Genomic DNA, 24,131 nt, shown 5'->3' with positions numbered 1-24,131 from the left:
GTTATGAAGGCCAGCATGCTATTAGCTTTCTTCACTGCCTGCTGTACCTGCATGCTTGCTTTCATTGACTGATATACAAGAACACCTAGGTCGCGTTGTACTACCCCTTTACCTAACTTGACTCCATTTAGGTAGTAATCTGCCTTCCTGTTCTTGCCACCAAAGTGGATAACCATACATTTATCCACATTAAACTGCATCTGCCATGCATCTGTCCACTCACCTAGCCAGTCCAAGTCACCCTGTATTCTCCTAACATCCTCCTCACATATCACCCTGTCACCCAGCTTTTTGTCATCAGCAAATTTGCTAACATTACTTTTAATGCCATCATCTGTATTATTAATGTATATTGTAAAAAGCTGCGGCCCCAGCTCTGATCCCTGTGGTACCCCACTGGTCACCACCTGCCATTCCGAAAGGGAGCTGTTTATCACCACTCTTTGTTTCCTGTCAGTCAACCAATTTTCAATCAATGTCAGTATCTTGCTCCTAATACCATGTGCCCTAATTTTGCTCACTAACCTCCTGTGTGGGACTTTATCAAAAGCTTTCTGAAAGTCCAGGTACACTACATCCACTGGATCTCCCTTGTCCATCTTCAGAGTTACATCCTCAAAAAATTCCAGAAGATTAGTCAAGCATGACTTCCCCTTCATAAATCCATGCTGACTCTGACCTATCCTGTTACTGCTATCCAGATGTGTCGTAATTTCGTCCTTTGTAATTGACTCCAGCATTTTTCTCACCACTGAGGTCAGACTAACTGGTCTATAATTTCCTGCTTTCTCTCTCCCTCCTTTCTTAAAAAGTGGGACAACATTAGCCACCCTCCAATCCACAGGAACTGATCCTGAATCTATAGAACATTGGAAAATCATCACCAACACATCCACGATTTCTCGAGCCACCTCCTTCACTACCCTGGGATGTAGACCATCAGGCCCCGGGGACTTATCAACCTTCAGACCTAACAGTCTCTCCAACACCAACTCCTGGCAAATATAAATTCCCTTCAGTTCAGGTCCTTCAGCCACTGTTACCTCAGGGAGATTGCTTGTGTCTTCCTCAGTGAACACAGATCTGAAGTACCAATTCAACTCCTCTGCCATTTCTTTGTTCCCTGTAATATATTCCCCTATTTCTGTCTTCAACGGCCCAATTTTAGTCTTAAGCATTTTTTTCCCATTCACATACCTAAAAAAACTTTGACTATCCTCCTTTATATTTTTGGCCAGTTTACCTTCATACCTCATTTTTTCTCTGCGTATTTCCTTCTTAGTAATCCTCTGTTGTTCTTTAAAAGCTTCCCAGTCCTCCGTTTTCCCACTCATCTTTGCTATGTTATACTTTTTCTCTTTTGACTTTATATGTTTCTTAACTTCCCTCGTCAGCCACGGCCACCCATGCCTCCTCATAGGATCTTTCTTCCTTTTTGGAATGAACTGATCCTGCATCTTCTGCATTATACACAGAAATATCTGCTATTGTTCCCCCACTGTCATCCCTGCTAAGGTATTGCACCATTGAACTTTGGCCAGCTCCTCCCTCATAGCTCCATAGTTCCCTTTATTCAACTGAAATATTGTCACTACCAATTCTACTCTCTCCCATTCAAATTGCAGATTAAAGCTTATTGTATTATGGTCACTACCTCCTAATGGCTCCTTCACTTCGAGGTCCTTGATCAAATCTGATTCGTTGCACAACACCAGATCCAGAATTGCTTTCTCCCTGGTAGGCTCCAGCACCAGCTGTTCTAAGAATCCATCTCGGAGGCACTCCACAAACTCCCTTTCTTGGGGTCCAGTACCATCCTGATTCTCCCAGTCTACCTGCATGTTGAAATCCCCCATAACAACTGTAGTAATATCTTTGCGACAGGCCAATTTCAGCTCCTGATTCAACTTACACCCTCCATCCATACTACTGTTTGGGGGCCTGTAGATAACTCCCATGAGGGTCTTTCTGCCCTTAGAATTTCTCAGCTCTATCCATACTGACTCTACATCCCCTGATTCTAGGTCCCCCCGCGCAAGGGCTGAATATCATACGTTACCAACAGGGCCACCCCATCCCCTCTGCCCGTCAGTCTGTCCTTACGATAGCATGTATAGCCTTGAATATTCATTTCCCAGGCCCTGTCTACTTGAAGCCATGTTTCAGTTATCCCCACAACATCGTAACTGCCAATTTCCAAATGAGCCTCAAGCTCATCCACCTTATTTCTAATGCTTTGTGCATTCATATATAATATTTTAATTTGTTACTGCCCTCACCCTTCCCATCAATCTCTATTTCACTTGACCTTACGGCACGATCCTTTTTTGAGTTTTCTGCTCCGTTGATTCCATTGTCTTTCTTGACTTCTCTTGTTCTAACTTTCCCTTTAACTTCATTCTTAACTTAAAGTTAGTGTTGAGGGTTGGCAGGATAACTCCATCCTGACTCCATGTCACTGTGCCTTCACCCCTGGCAGCATACATGAGGTCTCACACCTGAGGGACGCTAGCTGATGAGAGAGGGAAATAGTGACATCATCAGGAGGCTGGCATGTACCATCATCTAAGACCCACAAAAGGATGGCGGTAACAGAGATGTGTTCTGAACAAAGGACACTGGACTCAAACTATTAACTCTACTTTTTCTCTATTTATTGCTGCCAGAGCTCCTGAGTTTCTCCAGCAATTTCTGCCTTTGTTTCAGGTCTTCAGCATCTGCAGCTCTGTGTGTTATTTTAGCAATGTGTTGATGTTCATTTGAAGGTTCATATCAATGCTGAATTGGCAGAGGTGGAAACTCACCTAAGGAATTAATGTCTCACTTTATTTTCCTTTGCAGTGCTCCTTTACTTTAAGATATACTCTTAAGCTCTACCTTGCTTTAGAATGGTTTACGTCACAAAAGCACATATTTTAGCAAGTGTTCCCACTTTTTTCTACTCTAACAATCCTTTTCATGTAGACTCGCCAGAACTCGTCGTTAAGTTGATAAATTCTACCTTTATGCTCTTGATGGAAGACTTATAAAATTCTGTTGAAATCATTCAAACTGGTGCATCTTGAGCTATCTCACCTTTTAAAAAAAAATGGTCTTACGTCAAATTGTTAATAGTGAAAGATTAAAACACATGATACTTTTTTCCAGAATTATTTTCAAATTCAAAATATAACTTAGCTTGAAATTAGCAAAATTATCCATTCATGGATATCCATGTATAATACAAATATCCATGTATTTTAATCTTTTCTTTTGTTTTCTATGTTGTGAAGTCTTTCATTCATATTCAGGTATTTATCTCTAGACGGTGGCTCAGTGGTTAGCACTGCTGCCTCACAGCACGGGGACCCAGGTTTGACTCCAGCCTTGGGCTACAGTCTATGTGGAGTTTACGCGTTCTCACCATGTCTGTGTGGGTTTTCTCTGGGTGCTCTGGTGACCTCCCACAGTCCAAAGATGTACAGGCTAGATGGATTAGCTGTGGGAAATGTGGAGTTACATGGACAGGGATTGGGTCCGAGTGAGATGCTGTTCAGAGGGTTGGTGTAAACTTGATGGGCTGAATGGCTTGCTTCCACACTGTAGGGATTCAGTGAATGTCTAAGCTTTGTGGTGCCAATTGTTCCAAAAGCGTTTTACAATACTAATGTAGAGTATTATGAGGAAAGCTACCGCTTCAATCTTATTTATACGAATTGTAATGTTCAGTTGAGAGAGAAGTAAGGTGAAGGTTTTGAGTCAAATGTGACTCTCCTAATGTTCCCTCTTTGTTCCCTCTTCTGAATTTTCTGTTTATATTTCAGATTTTCAGCATCTACAGCATTTTTGCTTTTAGTCATTAAATTTATTTGTTTCTCTTTCATTTAGTTTTAAGTGACCTAGCCACCAAAATAAGACATGCGTTTGTAGGGTACTGTTCATAGCTACCAAACATCTTCAAGTTCTTGATAGTTAATGAAGAACACTTGAAATGTCGTCACTTGTTGTAACGTAGGAAAAGAGATTACTAAATCAGAAAACAATTTTTGATCATCCAACCAACAGTTACATACTAAAAATCGTTTATATGTGGGACACTTCCTGGATGTGTCATGTGTACTTACAGGAACACTTTAGCAATAAAATTAGTTTCAGCTTTAATGTGGTGAAGTTATTACTGTTCACATTAATGCTCAGCTGAAAATCAACTGCAAAATAAAAATTATTTGCACAACTTCCATTGGTGGACAGAATTCAAGGGCATTTATCCCAAATTTCTTTCTTGGTTTTAATTTTGCACATTTATTTCAAAGGTGTTACTGCAGCACAAACCTTTCAAGACTTTGTTGTTAATGCTGTACAAAAATTTTAATTAACTGGAAACTTACAAACACCCTGAAGTTAAATTCTCTAATTCAGTGTGACTGATACTGTCAAACAGACAAAGCAGTTCTATGGCTGAGTTGCATTACTGGCCCCCAGGGAATCCAAAGTAGACAGGCAGGAGGCTGGAAGAGCGCAGCAAGTCGGGCAGCATCAGGAGGTGCAGAGGTCAGCGTTTTGGGTGTAATCCATCTTCAGGACTGAAGAAGGACTGGGACATCAAGAAGGGTTATACCCGAAATGTCGACTTCTGCACCTCCTGATGCTGCCCGACTTTCTGAGCTCTTCCAACCTCCTGCCTGTTTACTTTGGATTCCAGCATCTGCAGCCTTTTTTGTCGATCCAGGGAATTCACAGCGTGCTTAGGAGTGAACTTTAAAAGACGTGATTTTAAGTAATCTATATTGTGCTCCAGTTTACCTCTCTTCCTGCCCAGTTAGGTTTGCAATCTGTCCTGTCTGTTTTTGTTCTTGACTCCAGAATAGCATGTATAGGTAAAACAGTTGTACAGTACTGTATTTATTTTAAAGCACCCTCTTTGTGTGACTGTCTGAGGTAGTACAGGAGAGGGGCAGCTTGGCAGCAAGGGCAAAAGATTAGCTTTCAGTGGGCCCCTCTTTACTTATTGGATAAATCATGTGTATTTGTTTCTTCATGTGATAACCCACAGCTCTCTTTCTGCTTACGCAGCCTCCATTTTATGACCCTGTGGTACCACTGGATTTTGAGGAGTTTGTGATGTCACAGATCAACATTATAGATCCTGACCTTCAGCAAGACCTGGGGGACTTCCCTGACGATGACCTGGAAATTACATTTATTCCAAGAGAATGCAGAACGGTGCACCCTTCAGTCCCTGAAGAAGGGTAATACAGATATGTACCACTCTTGCTCTAATTTAGGAAATATGTTCACAAATATTTGCCAAACATGAACTCCCAAAATGGTGGTATGTCATGATGTCTCTGATGTTGTAAAGGCTGGTCAATAGAATGACATTTCAGATTTTAGACAGACAAAGTTTATGAGAATGGCATCATAGAGAAGTGGCTTTAGTTATGTGGAGATTCTAGAAAAGCTGAGTTTGTTCTTGTTAGGGCCAAGAAGGTTAAGAGGCAATTTAGTACAGGTGCCCTAAATCCTGAGAAGTTTAGATAAAAGTCAGAGAGAGGTACAGCACGGAAACAGACCCTTCGGTCCAACTCATCCATACTGACATCCTAACTGATCAAGTCCCATTGCCAGCACTTGGCCCATATCCCTCAAAATCCTTTTTTATTCATATACCCATCCAGATGCCACTTCCTCTGGCAACTCATTCTATAAATGCACATCTCTCTCCATGAAAACGTTGCCACTTTGGTCCCTATTAAATCCTTCCCCTCTCACCTTAAACCTCTGTCCTCTAGTCTTGACTCCCTACTCAGGAAAGAACCCTTGGCTATTCACCCCGTCTATGCCCCTCATTATTTTATAAACCTCTGTACGGTCACCCCTCAGCCTCTAATCCTCCAGGGAAAATAGCCCCAGCCTATTCAGCGTCTCCCTATAGTTCAAACCCTCCAACCCTGGCAACATTCTTGTAAACCAAAAGAGAAAATGCTGGAAAATCTCAGCAGGTCTGGCAGCATCTGTCAGGAGAGAAAAGAGCTGACGTTTTGAGTCTAACTGAACCTTTGTCAAAGCTTTGGGTCAAAGAGTCAGTTAGACTCGAAACGTCAGCTCTTTTCTCTCCTTACAGATGCTGCCAGACCTGCTGAGAGTTTTGGTGGTGGCGCAGTCCCAGAGGTGTTCCCTGAAATGTTCTGCAAGTAGGCGGCCTGTCTCCCCAGTGTAGAGGAAACCACATTGGGTGCAGCGGATACAGTAAATGATGTGTGTGGAGGTGCAGGTGAATTTGCAACGGATATAGAAGGATCCAATGGGGCCTTGGAGGGAGGTGAGGGGGGAGGTGTGGGCGCAAGTTATGCACTTCTTTGCGGTGTAAACATGAACTCCCAAAATGGTGGTATGTCATGATGTCTCTAATGGCTGGTCAATAGAACGGTCACTTCCCTCTAAGGCCCCAAGGGATCCTTCCATATCCGTCAGAAATTCACCTGCACATGATGTGGCCTCCTATACGTTGGGGAGACAGGCCGCCTACTTGCGGAACGTTTCAGAGAACACCTCTGGGACACCCGGACCAACCAACCCAACCACCCTGTGGCTCAACACTTCAACTCCCCCTCCCACTCCACCAAGGACGTGCAGGTCCTTGGCCTCCTCCATCGCCAGACCCTGGCCACACCACTCCTGGAGGAAGAGCGCCTCATCTTCTGCCTAGAAACCCTCCAACCACAAGGGATGAATGCAGATTTCTCCAGCTTTCTCATTTCCCCTCCCCCCACCTTATCTCAGTCCCAACCCCTGGATTCAGCACCGCCCTCTTGACCTGCAATCTTCTTCCTGACCTCTCCACCCCCACCCCCTCTCCGGCCTATCACCCTCACCCTCACCTCCTTCCACCTATCGTATTCCCAGCGCCCCTTCCCCAAATTCCCTCCCCCCTACCTTTTATCTCAGCCCACTTGGCACACCAGCCTCATTCCTGAAGAAGGGCTTATGCCCGAAATGTCAATTCTCCTGCTCCTCGGATGCTGCCTGGCCTGCTGTGTTTTTCCAGCACCACATTTTTCAACATTTTTTGCTGAGATTTTCCAGCATTTTCTCTTTTGATTTCAAGTTTTCCAGCATCCGCAGTAATTTGCTTTTTTAACATTCTTGTAAATCTTTCCTGAATCCTTTCAAGTTTCACAATATCCTTCCTACAGCAGGGAGGCCAGAAATAAAAACAGTATTCTAAATCTGTCTTCACCAATGTTCTGTAGAGCGCAACATGATATCCCAACTACTGTATTTGATGGACTGACCGATGAAGGCAAGTGTGCCAAATACATTCTTCATCACAGTGTCTGCCTGCGACACTACTTTCAAGGAACTATAAACCTGCACCCTAAGCTCTCTTTGTTCAGCAACACTCCCCAGGGCCTTATCATTAGGTGTACAAGTTCTGCCCCAATTTGCTTTTCAAAAATGTAACACCTCACATTTATCTAAATTAAGCTCCATCTGTAACTCCTTATCTCAAGCTCTGAACAAGGTCCCATTATACGCTGAGATAATCTATGTTGTTAATCTTTGGAATTCCTAGTCCCAGGAAGTAGTTGACGCTGCTTCAGTAAGCACTTTTAAACCGAAGGTAGGTTTTGTTTTTGTAAAATAAAGGACTTAAGGGATACGGTGAGAGGGTGGGTAAGTGGAGCTGAGTCCATGAGAAAACCAGCCATGATCTTATTGAATGGTGGAGCAGGCTCGAAGGGGCATCTTCCAGGATTCTATAGACTTTGGAAGAGTGCCTGCAGATTGGAGGGTAGCTAATGTTACCTCAATATTTAAAAAGGAAGGTAGAGAGAAACTAAGGAGTTATAGACTAAGTCTAACATCAGCAATGGGGAAATTCCTGAATCTGTCATCATGGACTTTATACCGCACCATTTAGAAAGAAGTGGCAGGATCAGACAGAGTCAGCATGGATTTATGAAGGTGAAATCATGCTTGGCACATCTATTGGAATTCTATGAAGATGTAACTAGTGGAGTTGACGAGGGGGAGCCAGTCGATGTGGTATATTTGATCTTTCAGAAAGCATTTGACAGAGTCCCGCAAAAGAGATTATTGTGCAACATTAAAGTGCATGGGATTTGGGGCAGTGTATTGAGATGGATAGGAAACTGGTTGGCAGAGAGGAAACAGACTGTAGGAATTAATGGGTCCTTTGAAATTGGCAGGCAGTGACTAGTGGGGTGTCACAGGGATCAGTGCTGGGACCCGAGCTATTCACAATATATCTTAATGATTTGAATGAGGGAAAAATATAACATCTCAAAATTTGCAGATGATCCCAAGTTGGGTTGGAGCGTGAACTGTGATGTGGATGCTGAGATCCTTCAGCATGATCTGGACAGGTTCAGTGAGAGGGCAAATCATTGGCAGGATCATTTGGGTAAATGTGAGGTTACTCACTTTGGAAGCAAAAACAAGATGGCAGATTCCTACCTGAATGGCTGTACATTGGGAGAGGGGAGTGTGCAGCAGTATCTGGGTGTCCTTGTGAACCAGGCACTGAAGATAAACATGCAGGTGCAGCAGGTGATAAAGAAGGCGAATGGTATGTTTGGCTTTCATTGTGAGAGGGTTCGAGTACAGGAGCAGGGGTGTTGTTGCAGTTATACAGGGCCGTGGTGAAGCCATACCTAGATTTTTTTTTTGTGCAGTTTTGGTCTCCTTTACTGAGGAAGGATGCTCTTGCTCTCGAGGGAGTGCAGTGAAGATTTCCCAGGCTGATTCTGGGGATGGGTGGGCTGACGTATGAGGAGAGATTGACTAGGTTAGGATTGTTTTCACTGGAGTTCACACAAATGAGGGAGGAATTCATAGAGCCTTATAAAATTCTAACAGGACTGGGCAGGGTAATGCAGGGAGGATGTTCCCAATGGTGGGTGTGTCCCGAGCCAGGGATCACGGTCTGAGGATTCAGGGAGGACCATTTAGGACGGGGATGAGGAGACATTTCTTCCCCCAGAGAGTGGGGAGCCTGGGGAATTCATTACCAAATAAAGGAGTTGATACCAAAACAACAAAAGGCAGCTTTGGGGTGAATGGGATCAAAGATTATGGAGAGAAAGCAGGTTTAGGCAGTTGAGTTGGACAATCAGCTATGATCGTGATGAATGGTGGAGCAAGCTTGAAGGGCCAAACGGCCTCTTCCTGTTGCTGTCTTCCTTGTTTCTGTGTTTAGATGAATGTGGCAGCATATAGATCAGTTGCAGCAATGGTAGGAAAAATGGCAGATGGGATTTAATCTGGGTAATGTGCTGCACTTTGGGAGATTAAATGTTAAAGAAAAGTGTACAATTAATGGCAGAACTCTGAACAGCATTGGTGTACGGAGGGATCTTGGAGTTCAAGTCCACAGCTCCTTGAAAGTAGTGACTCAAGCAGATAGGGCAGTAAAGAAGCCATAAGACATGCTAGCCTTTATTGGTCAGGGAATTGAGTACAAGAGTAACAATGTCATGTTGCAGCTTTATAAGACTTTGGTTAGGCCACACTTAGAGTATTGTGCTCAATTCTGGTCACCACATTACAGGAAGGATGTGGAGGTTTTGGATAGGGTGCAGAAGAAGCTTACCAGGATGCTGCTTGGATTAGAGGGTATGAACGATAAGGAGAGGCTAGAACAACTCTGGTTGTTTTCTCTTGAGCGGTGGACACTGAGGGGAGACTTGATAGAAGTCTATAAAATTATGAAATGCTCAGATAGAGTTGATGGTCAGAATCTTATTCCCAGGGTTGAAATGTCTAGTACAACAGAGCATGCATTTAATGTGAGAGGAGGAAAGTTCAGAGGAGATGTGAGGGCCAGGTTTTTTTTTACATCATGAGCAGTAGGAGTCTGGAACATGCTGCCAGGGGGGTGGTGGAGGCTGATACAATCCGGGCATTTAAGGGACTTTCAGCTAAGCATATGGCAAGGAATGGAGGGATATGGACCAAGGGCAGACAGAAGGAATTAGTTTAATTTAGTGTCACGTTCGGCTCCGTCTTGTAGGCCGAAGGGCTGGTCCCTGTGCTGTACTATTCTCTGTTCTATGTCTGCGTACAGCAGAAATTCACCAAATCTCCTCTGAGTTTTTTTCAAAGCATTGATATCTGGAAGGACAAGGGCAACAGATTCATGAGAACACCACCATATGCAAGGTTCTCCCGAAGCCAATCACCATCCCAACTGGAAGTATATCACTGTTCCTTCAGTGTTGTGTCAAATCCTGGATGTTCCTACCTAAACAGCATTGTATATCTATCGATACCAAATTGACTGTAGCAGTTCAGTAAGGCAGCTCACCCTACCTTCTCAAGGGCAACTAGGGATGGACAGTAAATACTGATTGAGTCAGCAAAGCTCACATCGCATGAATTAAAAAAGAAGAAAGTGCTCTTAACTGAAACCAGCTTTTCATTCCAGATTCTATCAATTAATTGTCTGAATTCCAACAATTGTCAGGGTGGCGTTTAAACACGTGTCTGAGGCATTAGCCTCTGGATTATTTATTCAATGATGAACACTACACAGCTGCCTCCCACTTTGCTGCTGTTAGTTCGATGGTTAGCTCAGTAGAAACTGTAAAATTACTGGCAGAGGAGAAGTGAAAGGAAATTCCAAGTCAAAACATTTAGGAGAACCTAATAGAAGTTGCAAGAAATGACAGCAATAATTTACTCACTACAACACCGTGAAAACAGGAAAATTAGAGCGTTCAGCCAAAGGTGCAGAGTTACTGTGATGGGTGGAGGGATAACTGCTTCAGCATAACGATGGTGCAAGGGTGATATGGTGCTACTTTCTCTAAGATATTTCAGAAGCAATTAATTTTTTTTTGCTTTAATATCCATCCCGGCGAACGCATCTGTTTTCCCAGTTTCCTAGTGATAGCACTCAAAACTATCTGACAGTGCCGAATCTTTCAGTGTTGTACTCAACTGTGAGTCTAAGTTGTGTCCTGAAGGCTTTCGACAGGATTTTTTGATCACAACACTTTAATTTAGAGAAAAGAGAACGAAGTCAAACTGACACATTATAAATAGATCGAGAGAAAACTTTCTCTTCTGATAAATTCAAGAGTCATTTGTGCTGTAGCATTTTCTTTTCATTTGTTTTAATTTGTTTTATTGATATCATGTAAGATCAGGTGTAATTGGAAAAGTTTCTTAGAACTAACCATATCTTTTAATTTCCAGAGTTGGTTTAGATCCACTTGTACGAGACTGTGTCCAGACCTACACTCAGGATTGGCTCATTGTCAATAGAAGGTAATTTGACCATTCTGCACTGACTGGCTGTAATGAAATAAAACAGAAACCTTTGACTGGAAAATTGTAACGTTAATCATAACTCACTTGGAATTGTTACAATTGTTTGATAATATGTGAAATATTAACTTGCTTGAGTTTTGAAATTGCATTATTTTGTGAACCAGGAGAAAGTGAGGACTGCAGATGCTGGAGATCAGAGTTAACAGTGTGGTGCTGGAAAAGCACAGCAGGTCAGGCAGCATCCGAGGAGCAGGAGAGTCGACTCCTTGGAGTCATTCCTGATGAAGAGCTGATGCTCAAAGCATTGGCTCTCCTGCTTCTTGGATGCTGCCTGACTGGCTGTGCTTTTCCAGCACCACACTTTTGATTCTTATATGTGAACCAGTCAATACTCTATATCTGAGAATAAGATGAACCTTTCCACCATGTTCTGTTTGAACTTAGATTTCCAGTATCTTTAATACTTTAACATAAACATACATGGAAAACAGGAACAGGAGTACCTTATTCAACCCACATTCAGTGAGATCTGTGGCCTAACTCCATATACCTGCCTTTGGCCTATATCCCTTAGTACCTTTGCTTAACAAAAAATATCTCTCTCAAATTTTAAATTAACAATTTATCTAGCATCAAATGCTGTTTGTGGAAGCAAGTTGCAAACACCCACCACCCTGTGTGTGTGGAAGTGCTTCCTAACATCTCTCTGAATGGTCTGGCCCTAAGTCTCTGACTGTGTCCTGAAACACAGTAAAACTATTGGAAAAAATTTAGAAACGCATGAAAAGATCAACAAGACAACAAAACACTCAACCTGACATTGCTCAAAAGCATGCAAGTACTCCTGGTTGTAGGGAGATGAGGTGCTGTTTGTGGATTAAGTGCCAAAATATTCCCAACCAGGACTTCCCAAGCTAGTAACACCAAGAGTAATGTGGAGGCAGTAGGAGAAGTGCATGAGCCCTTGAAGATCTCTATCTGAATGAAGCACCCACCAACCATAGATACGAGTGCATGAATGATCACATGGTGATGATGGCAGAGTGGGGTCGGAGAGTTAGAATTAGAAACGCATCGAGGGGTTGGTGTTGTTCAGCTGTGTGCCTGAAGCACATTCATCTCAATGGTTCCCTACAGACAGGGAAATTTTTTAATAGTTTCTTTCTGACGTTTTCTCTAGGTGCTGTTCTATTCACAACCCCCTTGTATTCCCCATTTCCACCATTTGGCACACAGCCAGGTCGATGTTTTTACACTATCCATACCTAATGAGGACTGAAAGGTCACTCCTAACTAAGGGACCTCAGTCCCCAGTCCCTGTCCCCTCTTATACTGATGGTTTTATTTGGTGTAAGTGATCCCTGAGTCCCATAAACTAAATTCACAACCTGAGGGGGTTCGTTCACAGCTGCATTTGCCCTACTTCTGTTGGACTTCCATCAAAATGAGTTGCATAGATCTGGCAAGTCCTCACATCTTTTCTCTTGTTAAATAGCTGCTAATATCTCACAAAATAATTTTGAGCCTTAAGTGGGAAGCGTTATGAATGTTAATCAGGAGCATTTGAAATATTATTGACTCTTTAATCACTAATGTTGGTAAAAGTTGATGTTAACTGTAACCCTGGTTGTTCAGGAACCAAGGAGAAATTGGGGCTCTGAGTTCAAACAGACTTGAATCGAGGAGGGATCTGTACAAGACTCTTCCAAAGCAGTTGTTTGAATCTGAAGAAAGTGGCAACACAGTCAGTCAAGAGGTAAATGCACAAATATTTCATTGCAACAGTCCTTGTTTTTTGTACTCTCAGGATTTCTCTTGGGAGTGTGATTATCCTGATTTAAAGGACAGTCACAACTTTGTACTTCAATTAACTTAGTTTAAACATACTGCTGTCAGACTGCATTTAGTGTGGGAGCAGCTTAAACAGATGGAATTTGTGTTAATGCAAGCTGGAAATAACACTTCAGATTTGGTAACCAGGCCAATTATATGTCTGTGTGTCTTTCCGTGGCCTGATAATCAGTCGTGCCTTTTTCTACAGGATGATGCAAGACCTCATCTGGTTCTGTGTGATCAGCCAGGGAGGGCAACGTTGACATCCTGTGACTTTGACCTTCGCAGCTTGCAGCCAGATACCCGTTTAGAAAATATACTTCAGCCCATCACTCCAGAGGGACTCGATAAACAAAATGAAGAAACACGCAGAGCCAACAGGCATATGGAATTATTTGCACTCTATCCACCAATAGATGAGGTTATAAATATTTTATACTTTATTTAAACAACACTAAAATGATAGTCAATGTTTGTCATTGAACAGTGCAGAAGGAGGTCATTTAACCCATTGTGTCTGTACCAGCTCCTGAAAGAGGAACCCAACTAGTCCCACTCTCCAGCCCTACTTCCAGAGCCTTCGAAATTCATCCCTTTTGAATAAATCTCCAGCTAAATTTTGCAACCACCTGCAGAATCTGCCTGCACCCCTCTCCCAGGCACCACAATGCAAATCCTAACAACTCTCTGAGTAAGGAGGTTTCTCCCCATCTCACGCCGAGCTCTCTTGCTGACAATCTTGATATTGTGACCCCAAGTTACTGACATACCAACTACTGGATACAGAATATCTTTTTTACCCTGTCAGAAATGGTCATAGTTTTGCAGTGGAGGTGCCAATGTTGGCCTGGAGTGGACAAACTCAAAACTCACATGACACCAGGCTATAATCCAACAGGTTTATTTGAAATCGCAAGCTTTCGGAGCGCTGCTTCTTCATCAGGTAACTTCACCTGACAAAGGGGCAGCACTCTGAAAGCTTGTGATTTCAAATAAACCTGTTGGATTATAACCTGTTATGTGACTTCCTACATAATTTTGAACACTTCAATAAGGTCACCTCTTAATCTTCTCTGCTCGAAGAAGAATAATCCCAGTCTCTCTAATCTTTCCTTGTATCTAAATTCCCTCATTCCTGGTATCATTCTAGTAAATCTCCTCTGCACGCTTTTTAAAATCCTTTCTTACATGAGGTATCCAGAACTGAATACAATACTCCAGATATGGTTTGACCAATGACTTGTGAAGGTGTAACATTACTTTTACACTCTGTTCCTTATTTCAGTTGAATACAACGCAAACAAACTCTCTCTTTAGCAAATCAAAGAAAGTTGTTTTGTGAAGATTTCAGAATTCTCTTTCAAGAAAGTAGTAACCATTTTAATCAACAATTGTACTTCTTTATGGGCGGCACAGTGGCTCAGTGGTTAGCACTGCTGCCTCACAGTGCCAGGGACCCGGGTTCAATTCCTGCCTTGGGCAACTGTCCCACCCCAACTCAACTTATTGCCCACCTTGGGCAACTGGGAGTTTGCACATTCTCCCAGTGTCTGCGTGGGTTTCCTTTGGGTGCTCCAGTTTCCTCCCACAGTCCAAAGATGTGCAGGTCAGGTGAATTGGCCATGCTAAATTGCCCGTAGTGTTAGGTGCATTAGTCAGGGGTAAACGTAGGGGAATGGGTCTGGGTCGGTTGCTGTTTGGAGGGTCAGTGTGGACTTGTTGGGCTGAAGGGCCTGTTTCCACACTGTTGGGAATCTAATCTAATCTAATCCTATAATTGATCTGTGAACAATGTTCATGGGTACTATGATTTTAATTCAGTTAGACACATGATAACATTAGAGGACACAGTAATTCATTGCAATTGATGTAACATGCTTTTGACATCTTCTTTCCTGTTGCTAGGAGGATGCTGTGGAGATTCGGCCAATTCCTGACTGTCCAAAGGAGCACATTGGCCACAGGATCCATGTAAAGTGCCACACTTTAAAGTAATGTTCACATTCTATCATTCACATGAAATATTTTAGTGTGCTCGCTATAAATCTATCTGATTTGCAAAATATGACTGTAGTGTTATAAAAGTAATGTTCTCATTCCAGAAAACATTCAGGGTTATTTGGAGGAATTCTTTGGTACAAGTTAATGGTAGGAACAAAAGGCAAATTAATGAAAATTTTGCACAGTACTATAGATGCTGGAATGCTGTGAGATAAGTACAGAGACAGTGAGAACAGCTGTCTGTATGTACTTAACAGCTGAAGAAGGGTTGCTGAACAAAGTGTTAACTTTGATTTCTCTCCACAGATGCTGCCAGACCTGCTGAGTTTACCCAGCAGTTTCTGATTTCCAGCATCCACAATTCTTTGTTTAATGTTTGTTGTGGTTCTGTTCGCCGAGCTGGGAATTTGTCTTGCAAACGTTTCGTCCCCTGTCTAGGTGACATCCTCAGTGCTTGGCAGCCTCCTATGAAGCGTTTCTGTGCTCTTTTCTCCGGTATTTATAGTGGACTGTCTCTGCCGCTTCCGGTTGTCAGTTCGAGCTGTCCGCTGCAGTGGCTGGTATATTGGTCGATGTGTTTGTTGATAGACTCTGTGGATGAGTGCCATGCCTCTAGGAATTCCCTGGCTGTTCTCTGTTTGGCTTGCCCTATAATGGTAGTGTTGTCCCAGTCGAATTCATGTTGCTTGTCGTCTGTGTGTGTGGCTACTAAGGATAGCTGGTCGTGTCGTTTTGTGGCTAGTTGGTGTTCGTGTATACGGATCGTTAGCTGTCTTCCTGTTTGTCCGATGTAGTGTTTTGTGCAGTCCTTGCATGGGATATTGTACACTACATTAGTTTTGCTCATGTTGGGTATCGGGTCCTTTGTTCTGGTGAGTTGTTGTCTGAGCGTGGCTGTTGGTTTGTGTGCTGTTATGAGTCCTAGTGGTCGCAATAGTCTGGCTGTCAGTTCAGAAATGCTCCTGATGAATGGTAGTGTGGCTATTCCTTTGAGTTGCGGCATGTCCTCGGTCCGTTGTCTCTCCCTTAGGCATCTGTTGGTGAAATTGCGAGGGTATCCGTTTTTGGCGAATACTTTGTATAGGTGTTCCTCTTCATCTTTTTGTAGTTCTGGTGTGCTGCAGTGTGTTGTGGCCCTTTTGAATAGTGTCCTGATGCAACTTCGTTTGTGTGTGTTGGGGTGGTTGCTTTCATAATCTTACAGTCTCTGCAGGCCTTGGAGCCTCCTCCCATTCCAGTTCCACGTTGCACTCTCAGCTTCTTGGCATTCATTAGAAACCCAGCCTGTACCCCTCCACCACTTTTGGTGGTGATGTAGCCACACACACAGACGACAAGCAACATGAATTCGACTGGGACAACACTACCATTATAGGACAAGCCAAACAGAGAACAGCCAGGGAATTCCTAGAGGCATGGCACTCATCCACAGAGTCTATCAACAAACACATCGACCTGGAGCCAATATACCGGCCACTACAGCGGACAGCTCGAACTGACAACCGGAAGCGGCAGAGACAGGCCACTATAAATACCGGAGAAAACATCACAGAAGAGCTTCACAGGAGGCTCCCAAGCACTGAGGATGTCACCTAGACAGGGGACGAAACGTTTGCAAGACAAATTCCCAGCTCGGCGAACAGAACCACAACAACGAGCACCCGAGCTACAAATCTTCTAACAATCTTTGTTTAATTTGAGAAATCTAGCAAGACCTGTCTTGATGGCAGGAGAATCTCACTCCAGTGCTGATACTTTTCACACACAGTGTAATGATTTTCTTTCCAGGCAGGAGAGAGTTATCAGGGAAAGGGGGTTATTAATAACGGCCTTATTAATGCCCCAACTCAACTTATTATTATTCAGCTTTCTGTCAACATCAGTAAAACATTTGACATCAGTCGTCGGACCCACAACTTGCTCTGAAAGGGGGGAGGGGGGTTTGCTCACCGAGGGCAGTCGGAGATCTGAGGAAATCTAGAACTGAGGCTCCATCCCTCGATCATTCAGGGTAGGGTATGGGGGAGGGGTATGTCGGGCAGTCCAGACATCACCACCAAAAGTGGTGGAGGGGTACAGGCTGGGTTTCTAATGAATGCCAAGAAGCTGAGAGTGCAACGTGGAACTGGGATGGGAGGAGGCTCCGAGGCCTGCAGAGACTGTAAGACCATGATGATGAGGTGGTCACGCAGCTAGTACAGCCCCTTCTCCATGTTACAGCACAGGCTGAGTGTGTGGGGTGGGCGAGGATGGAGGCATTTCCCTCATTCTCAGGGTGGAGCATCTCTCCCTGGAGAGAAATATGCTCAGCCCTCAGGCTGCACACTACATCACTGATCACTCTTCTGTGATTGAAGAAACTCAATCATTCCATCCGTTGGCAGTGTTGGTCATTTGCACCGAGAGCCTGCGCCCAGCTGCTTGGTCACTGTCATTGCCTTCCTAAGAAGGTGAGGACAGATCTAGGAGGACCAGGACTAGAAACAGAGCCAGGAGCAGCAACAGGGGTTCTGCAGAGCCTGAGGAGCACCAGCTCAGAGTAAGGATAATGCCGCAGCACCCCTCAAGATACAGCAGCCCCCCCATTCTCAGACCTCAGAATGGAAATCCCTCCAAATGAACTCAACGCCACTCGGAATTAGCTGAAAAAAAAGCAATAAAATTTTGCCCTCTGCTTGACTTGCTGTTGATTTGCAATATTTTTTAAATTTATTAACTAACGAATGGTATCATGGTTTAAATATTAGCATATTTACATGGTGCTCCTTTGGTATTATTGATGTTATTTTGTCAATGATTAAGACCATCTACCATAGTGTCCAACATTATGACACATTCTTTTCAGGTTTATTGTGGTATTCATTTAGTATCCCTAAATAATTTGCAAGTTCAGATAAACAATTATTATTATTGTTGCAGTTAGACATATATGAATTTGAGAAGATTGTTTAATTAAATTAGTGAATGCAAAATGTACTTTAACTATTCAAAAATGAACTCTACTTAAAAGAAACAGCTGCAGAAGTTCATGGTATTTTATTTGGTTTAATGCAGGTTGGTGTTATAATCAGGTTTTGTTATAACAAGTAGAAGGAATGTTTCTTAAACACAGCTGGTTTGAAACTCGTGAAAACATGTTTCTTGTAAATTTCTCACTTATACTCTTGTCCTTTCCCTGACAGGTTTGAAATTGAAGTGGAACCACTCTTTGCCAGTTTAGCCTTGTATGATTTAAAAGAGAAGAAAAAGGTAATTTTGAAGATGTAAACACTATTTATAAAGGTTATTTGAATACTGTATCATTTGTAATCTGTATGCTGTAGCATAATCTGACCTTTCGAATGTAAAAATACTAATTGTTCCATCTTTCCATTAATGTCCCCAGTATCAATATGCAAACATTCTTAATTTAAAAACTATTTATTTATGAACAAAATAATTCCAGTTTTATTTGTAGTGAAACTGAAATTGAACTAAAAACTGAAGAAAAACACAGAACTAGTAAACGCTGAACAACCCACGTCTAAAAACATCTTGCCTAGTTTATGAATAAGCAATGGTTGTATTTAGTTTTTTTTAATCTTTGATTTACTAAATAAAGTCTCACTAAAAGAAGTATTTACACATGTCTGTGGTCAGATGCAATATAAGCTCCTGTAGACACTGGAATATCCTTTTTTATCTTGCCTTATTTTGCTGGATCAAAATTTTGGACCTTCCTCCCTAACTGCACTATGGATATGCCTTTTACCACACTGACTGCAGTAGTTCAAGAAGACAACTTACCATAACCTTCTTAAAGCCAATTAGCAATGTTCAGTAGATGATATTCTAGACAGTGATGCACATGTTTCATGTAAGATTTATTTTTAAAAATTATATTCAACATTCCAACCACTTTGTGATAACGTTATCAAACAAAATGTGATACTTGTGCCATAAAGCTGAAGACCATAAAATAACGGAGCAGAATTAGACCATTCAGCCCATCGAGTCTGCTCTGCCATTCAATCATGGCTGATGTGTTTCTCCACCCCATTCTCCTGCTTTCTCCCCATAACCTTTGACCCCTTTACCAATCAAGAAGCTATCTAGCTCAGTCTTAAATACGCTCAAAGACTTGGCCTCCACAGATTAACCACCCTCTAGTTGAAGAAATTCTTCCTCATCTCAGAGTTGTCCCTTTACTCTGAAGCTGTCCTCATCTCCGACTGGTGGAAACATCTTCTCCACATCCATTCCATCCAGGCCACTCAGTATTCTGTACATTTCAATAGACAATAGACAATAGACAATAGATGCAGGAGTAGGCCATTCTGCCCTTCGAGCCTGCACCGCCATTCAATATGATCATGGCTGATCATTCCTAATCAGTATCCTGTTCCAGCCTTATCTCCATACCCCTTGACTCCACTATCTTTAAGAGCTCTATCCAATTCTTTCTTAAAAGAATCCAGAGACTGGGCCTCCACTGCCCTCTGGGGCAGAGCATTCCACACAGCCACCACTCTCTGTGTGAAGTAGTTTCTCCTCATCTCTGTCCTAAATGGTCTACCCCGTATTTTTAAGTTGTGTCCTCTGGTTCGGCACTCCCCCATCAACGGAAATATGTTCCCTCCTGCCAGAGTGTCCAGTCCTTTCATAAGCCTATACGTTTCAATCAGATCCCCTCTCAGTCTTCTAAACTCAAGGGTATACAAGCCCAGTCGCTTCAGTCTTTCCGTGTAAGGCAATCCTGCCATTCCAGGAATTGACCTCGTGAACCTACGCTGCACTCCCTCAATAGCCAGAATGTCTTTCCTCAAATTTGGAGACCAGAACTGTACACAGTACTCCAGGTGTGGTCTCACCAGGGCCCTGTACAGCTGCAGAAGCACCTCTTTGCTTCTATACTCAATCCCTCTTGTTATGAAATTTCAATGAAATCCACCCTCATCCTTCTAAACCCCATCAGGTACAGACACAGAGTCTTCAACCATTCCTGATATGGCAAGCCCTTTATCACTGGGATCATTCTTATAAACCTCCTCTGGACCCTTCCAGTGGCAGCACATCCTTCCTTAGATACCGGGCCCAAAACTACACGATTCCAAATGCAGTCTGACCAGAGCCTTATACAGCCTCAGCAGTACATCTCTGCTCTTGTATTCTAACCTCTTGAAATGAGTGCCAACCTTACCAACAATCCTGAACTCAGACTCCAAGTCATTTTGGTGCTTCAGAATCCTTCCCTGTTTAGTAAACAGTCTATGCTTCTATTCTTACTACCAAATGCACACTTTCACACACACTGTATTCCATCTGCCACTTCTTTGCTCACTCTTTCCAAGTCTTTCTGCAATCTCTCTGCTTCCTCAACACTATATGTCCCTCCACCTAACTATGCTGTATGCAAACTTAGCAACAATGCCCTCAATTCCTTCATCCAGATCTTTAGAGTCATATACTCATAGAGATGTACAGCTCAGAAACAGATCCTTCGGTCCAGCCCATCCATGCTGACCAGATATCCCAACCCAATCTAGTCCCACCTGCCAGCACCAGGCCCATATCCCTCCAAACCCTTCCTATTTATATCCCCATCCAGATGCCTTTTAAATATTGCAATTCTACCAGCCTCCACCACTTTCTCTGGCAGCTCATTCCATACACATACCACCCTCTGTATGAAAAAGTTGCCTGATAGGTCTCTTTTATATCTTTCCCCCCTCACCCTAAACCTATGCCCCCCTAGTTTGGACTCCCCCACCCCAGGGAAAAGACCTTGTCTATTTACCCAATCCATGCCCCTCATGATTTTATAAACCTCTATAAGGTCACCCCTCAGCCTCCGACACTCCAGGGAAAACAGCCCCAGCCTGTTCAGCCTCTCGCTTTACTCAGATCCTCCAACCCTGGCAACATCCTTGTAAATCTTTTCTGAACCCTTTCAGTTTTCACAACATCCTTCCAAAAGGAAGGAGACCAGAATTGCACGCAATATTCCAAAAGTGGCCTAACCAATGTCCTGTACAGCTGCAAAATGACCTCCCAACTCCTGTACTCAGTACTCTGACCGATAATGGAAAGCATACCAAACACCACCTTCACTATCCTATCTACCCTGTGACTCCACTTTTAAGGAGCTATGAACCTACACTCCAAGGTCTCTTTGTTCAGTAAGCCTCCATTAAGTGTACAAGTCCTGCTAAGATTTGCTTCCCCAAAATGCAGCACCCCGCATTTATCTGAATTAAACTCCATCCGCACTCCTCAGCCCATTGGCCCATCTGATCAAGATCCTGTTGTACTGTGAGGTAACCCTCTTCGCTGTCCACTGCACCTCCAACTTTGGTGCCATCTGCAAACTTACTAACTATACCTCTTATGGATGAAAAGCAGTGGACCCATCACCGATTCTTGTGCCACTCCATTGGTCACAGGCCTCCAGGCTGAAAAACAACCCTCCACCACCATCCTCTGTCTTCTACCTTTGAGCCAGTTCTGTATCCAAATGGCTAGTTCTCCCTGTATTCTATGGGATCTCACCGTGCTATCCAGTCTCCCATGGGGGACCTTGTCGAACACCGTACTGAAGTCCATATACATCAGGTCTACAGCTCTGCACTCGTCAATCCTCTTTGTTACTTCTTAAAAAACTCAATCAAGTTTGTGAGATGTAATTTCCCATGCAAACAGCCATGTTGACTGGACACTGACCCAGTTCAGAGTGAGCAGAACCTCTGAACCTCCTGTTTGTATCTGTCAGCCAGGGCTCCCTCATTGCACCAGATTAACAGCCTCAGAAAACTCAGAGTCAGAGGTTCCCCCTGACTGACCGCGTTCTAGTCACTGCACAGTGTTCACAACCATTGCATTGGGTTATGAGTGAACCAGGACACGCACAGAATAGGACAGGGCCCTAGGGGACAGGGGACAGGAGCAAAGGTATGCCATTTGGCCCCTCAAGCGTGCTCTACCATTCAATAACATCACATCTGATTTGGTTGTGCTTCGAATTCTACATTCTCATCCTTCTCCAATACCCTTTGATTCCTCTGCCCAATAAGAATATATCCCCAGTACTTTGTTGTATCCAAAATATTCACTGGCCCCACCTCCGCTGCCTCCTGAGGTAGAGTGTTCCAAAGTCTCACAACCTTCTGAGAGGAAACAAAATCTCCCCATCTCTGTCCCAAAAGAGCAACTCCTAATTTAAACACGGAGCCTCCTTGTTCTGGACCCACCCACAAGAGGAAACATCCTTTCCGCATCCATCTTGAAAAAGGGTTCAGCATCATATACACTTCACCCTTCCAAACCCCAGTGAAAGCAGGCCTAGTCTGTCCAACCTTTCATCATAAGTCACCTCATCCATTCAAATTTTGTGGACCTCCTCCAAACTGCCTCCAATGTATTTACATCCTTCCTTAATTATTTTAAGGAAGACCCAAACTAGCCACTGTTTTGGAGGTGTGGTCTCACCAATACCCTCTAGAACTGAAGAATAACATTCTTAATTTTATCTTCAGTCATTCTCATTATTAAAGGTGGTATCCCATGATCCTTCCTGATTCCATGCTGTATTTGCACCCTGACCTGTTGTGGCTCATGGGCTCAACCACCCGAGCTCCCTCTGCATCCAAACTCTCTCTACACCCAAGCTCCCCTGCACCCAAGCTATCTCTGCAACCCAGTTCCTCCTACACCCCAGATCCCACTGCTCCCCAGATCTCAAAGCATCCCAGATCCCTCTACATGTATAACATCAATTATCGTCGTGTCAGCACAGATATACTTACAAGTTACTTATTAACTCCATACACACACATTCTGGATTAGTGGTGCTGGAAGAGCACAGCAGTTCAGGCAGCATCCAAGGAACTTCTCCTTGGATGCTGCCTGAACTGCTGTGCTCTTCCAGCACCACTAATCCAGAATCTGGTTTCCAGCATCTGCAGTCATTGTTTTTACCTCCATATACACACAACCCCACCAGTTATGAACTCAAAACCCAGGGCCTACACTTACAAAAAAAAATATTTTAAAAATAGTACAGAAATCACTGCTTACACCACAACATTAACCAACAAGCATACTTATACTCAACAACACATCTCATCTGAAAGATTCCGGCTGCAATGATCTGATTCCCCCAGTAGAGGGAGATAGTGGCAGTGTGGTAATTTTATTGGATGAGTAATTGGGAAAGTCATTCCAGTGATCTGTAGGAATGAGTATAAATCCTGAAGAATTCAAATAAGTCGTTTTAAAAAAATGCAATTAATAAAACAAACTAGTATGAATAATGGTGACCATGTCATTGCACCAATGTATTTGGTTCTCTCATGTCCATTCAGCAGGGAAATCTGCCATTCATGCCTTGTCTGCACTACACGTGACTCCATACCCCATACATTTGATGCCCATCTGCATGGCCCAGTATGTCACAGAGCTGATGTGAGTGTATCATGACTGAAGATAGCATGTTGTTGAAAATGTGTTGCTGGAAAAGCGCAGCAGGTCAGGCAGCAGCCAAGGAGCAGGAGAATCGATGTTTCGGGCATGAGCCCTTCTTCAGGAATGAAGATAGCATGTTGTTGCTTTTTCAAGGACTGTTAGAGATAGGCAATAAATAACAGCAATGCTGGGAATGACTAGAGAGAACTAATGAACTGAAACAAAAACAGAAATGGCTGGAAAAGCTCAGCAGGTCTGGCAGCATCTGTGAAGAGAAATCGGAGTTAACTTTCCAGATCCAGTGACCCTTCCTCAGAACTGAATTGAAGTGACAGTCTGGATTATGTGCTGGAGTATGAAGTATCCCTTTTGGATCTGAGGCAAGAATTGTATCAAGGAAAGACGCTGTGTCAAATACATTGAAAATTTAGCTTTGAAGTTTCGTTTTGATGATTATCCTGAAATAATTATCATCCAGGCTCCTTGCTCCACATAGCTGAAACTTCAGAGGATTGCTGATCAATGTGGAACTATTGCTCAGCGTATCTTTCAAAGGGGGAACAAAATTTGAGTTGGTCAGA

The 24,131-nt window shown here is 43.2% G+C and overlaps 1 protein-coding gene across 7 annotated transcripts in view; it reads left to right on the top strand.

Annotated features, from left to right (window-relative positions):
- dock8 (dedicator of cytokinesis 8) overlaps positions 1 to 24,131 on the top strand; it is a 273,640-nt gene that overhangs the window by 95,358 nt on the left and 154,151 nt on the right. For all 7 annotated transcript variants that reach the window (XM_072590904.1, XM_072590857.1, XM_072590877.1 and 4 more), the window contains 6 exons: positions 5,053 to 5,228; positions 11,203 to 11,274; positions 12,913 to 13,033; positions 13,319 to 13,531; positions 15,016 to 15,101; positions 18,294 to 18,360. In XM_072590904.1, the coding sequence (XP_072447005.1) occupies positions 5,053 to 5,228; positions 11,203 to 11,274; positions 12,913 to 13,033; positions 13,319 to 13,531; positions 15,016 to 15,101; positions 18,294 to 18,360 (735 nt within the window). The remainder of the gene's footprint in view (positions 1 to 5,052; positions 5,229 to 11,202; positions 11,275 to 12,912; positions 13,034 to 13,318; positions 13,532 to 15,015; positions 15,102 to 18,293; positions 18,361 to 24,131) is intronic.

This window comes from Chiloscyllium punctatum, chromosome 2 (assembly GCF_047496795.1).
Source record: "Chiloscyllium punctatum isolate Juve2018m chromosome 2, sChiPun1.3, whole genome shotgun sequence".
In the NCBI taxonomy this organism is placed as follows: domain Eukaryota; kingdom Metazoa; phylum Chordata; class Chondrichthyes; order Orectolobiformes; family Hemiscylliidae; genus Chiloscyllium; species Chiloscyllium punctatum.
This window is presented reverse-complemented; position numbering and strand designations above follow the sequence as displayed.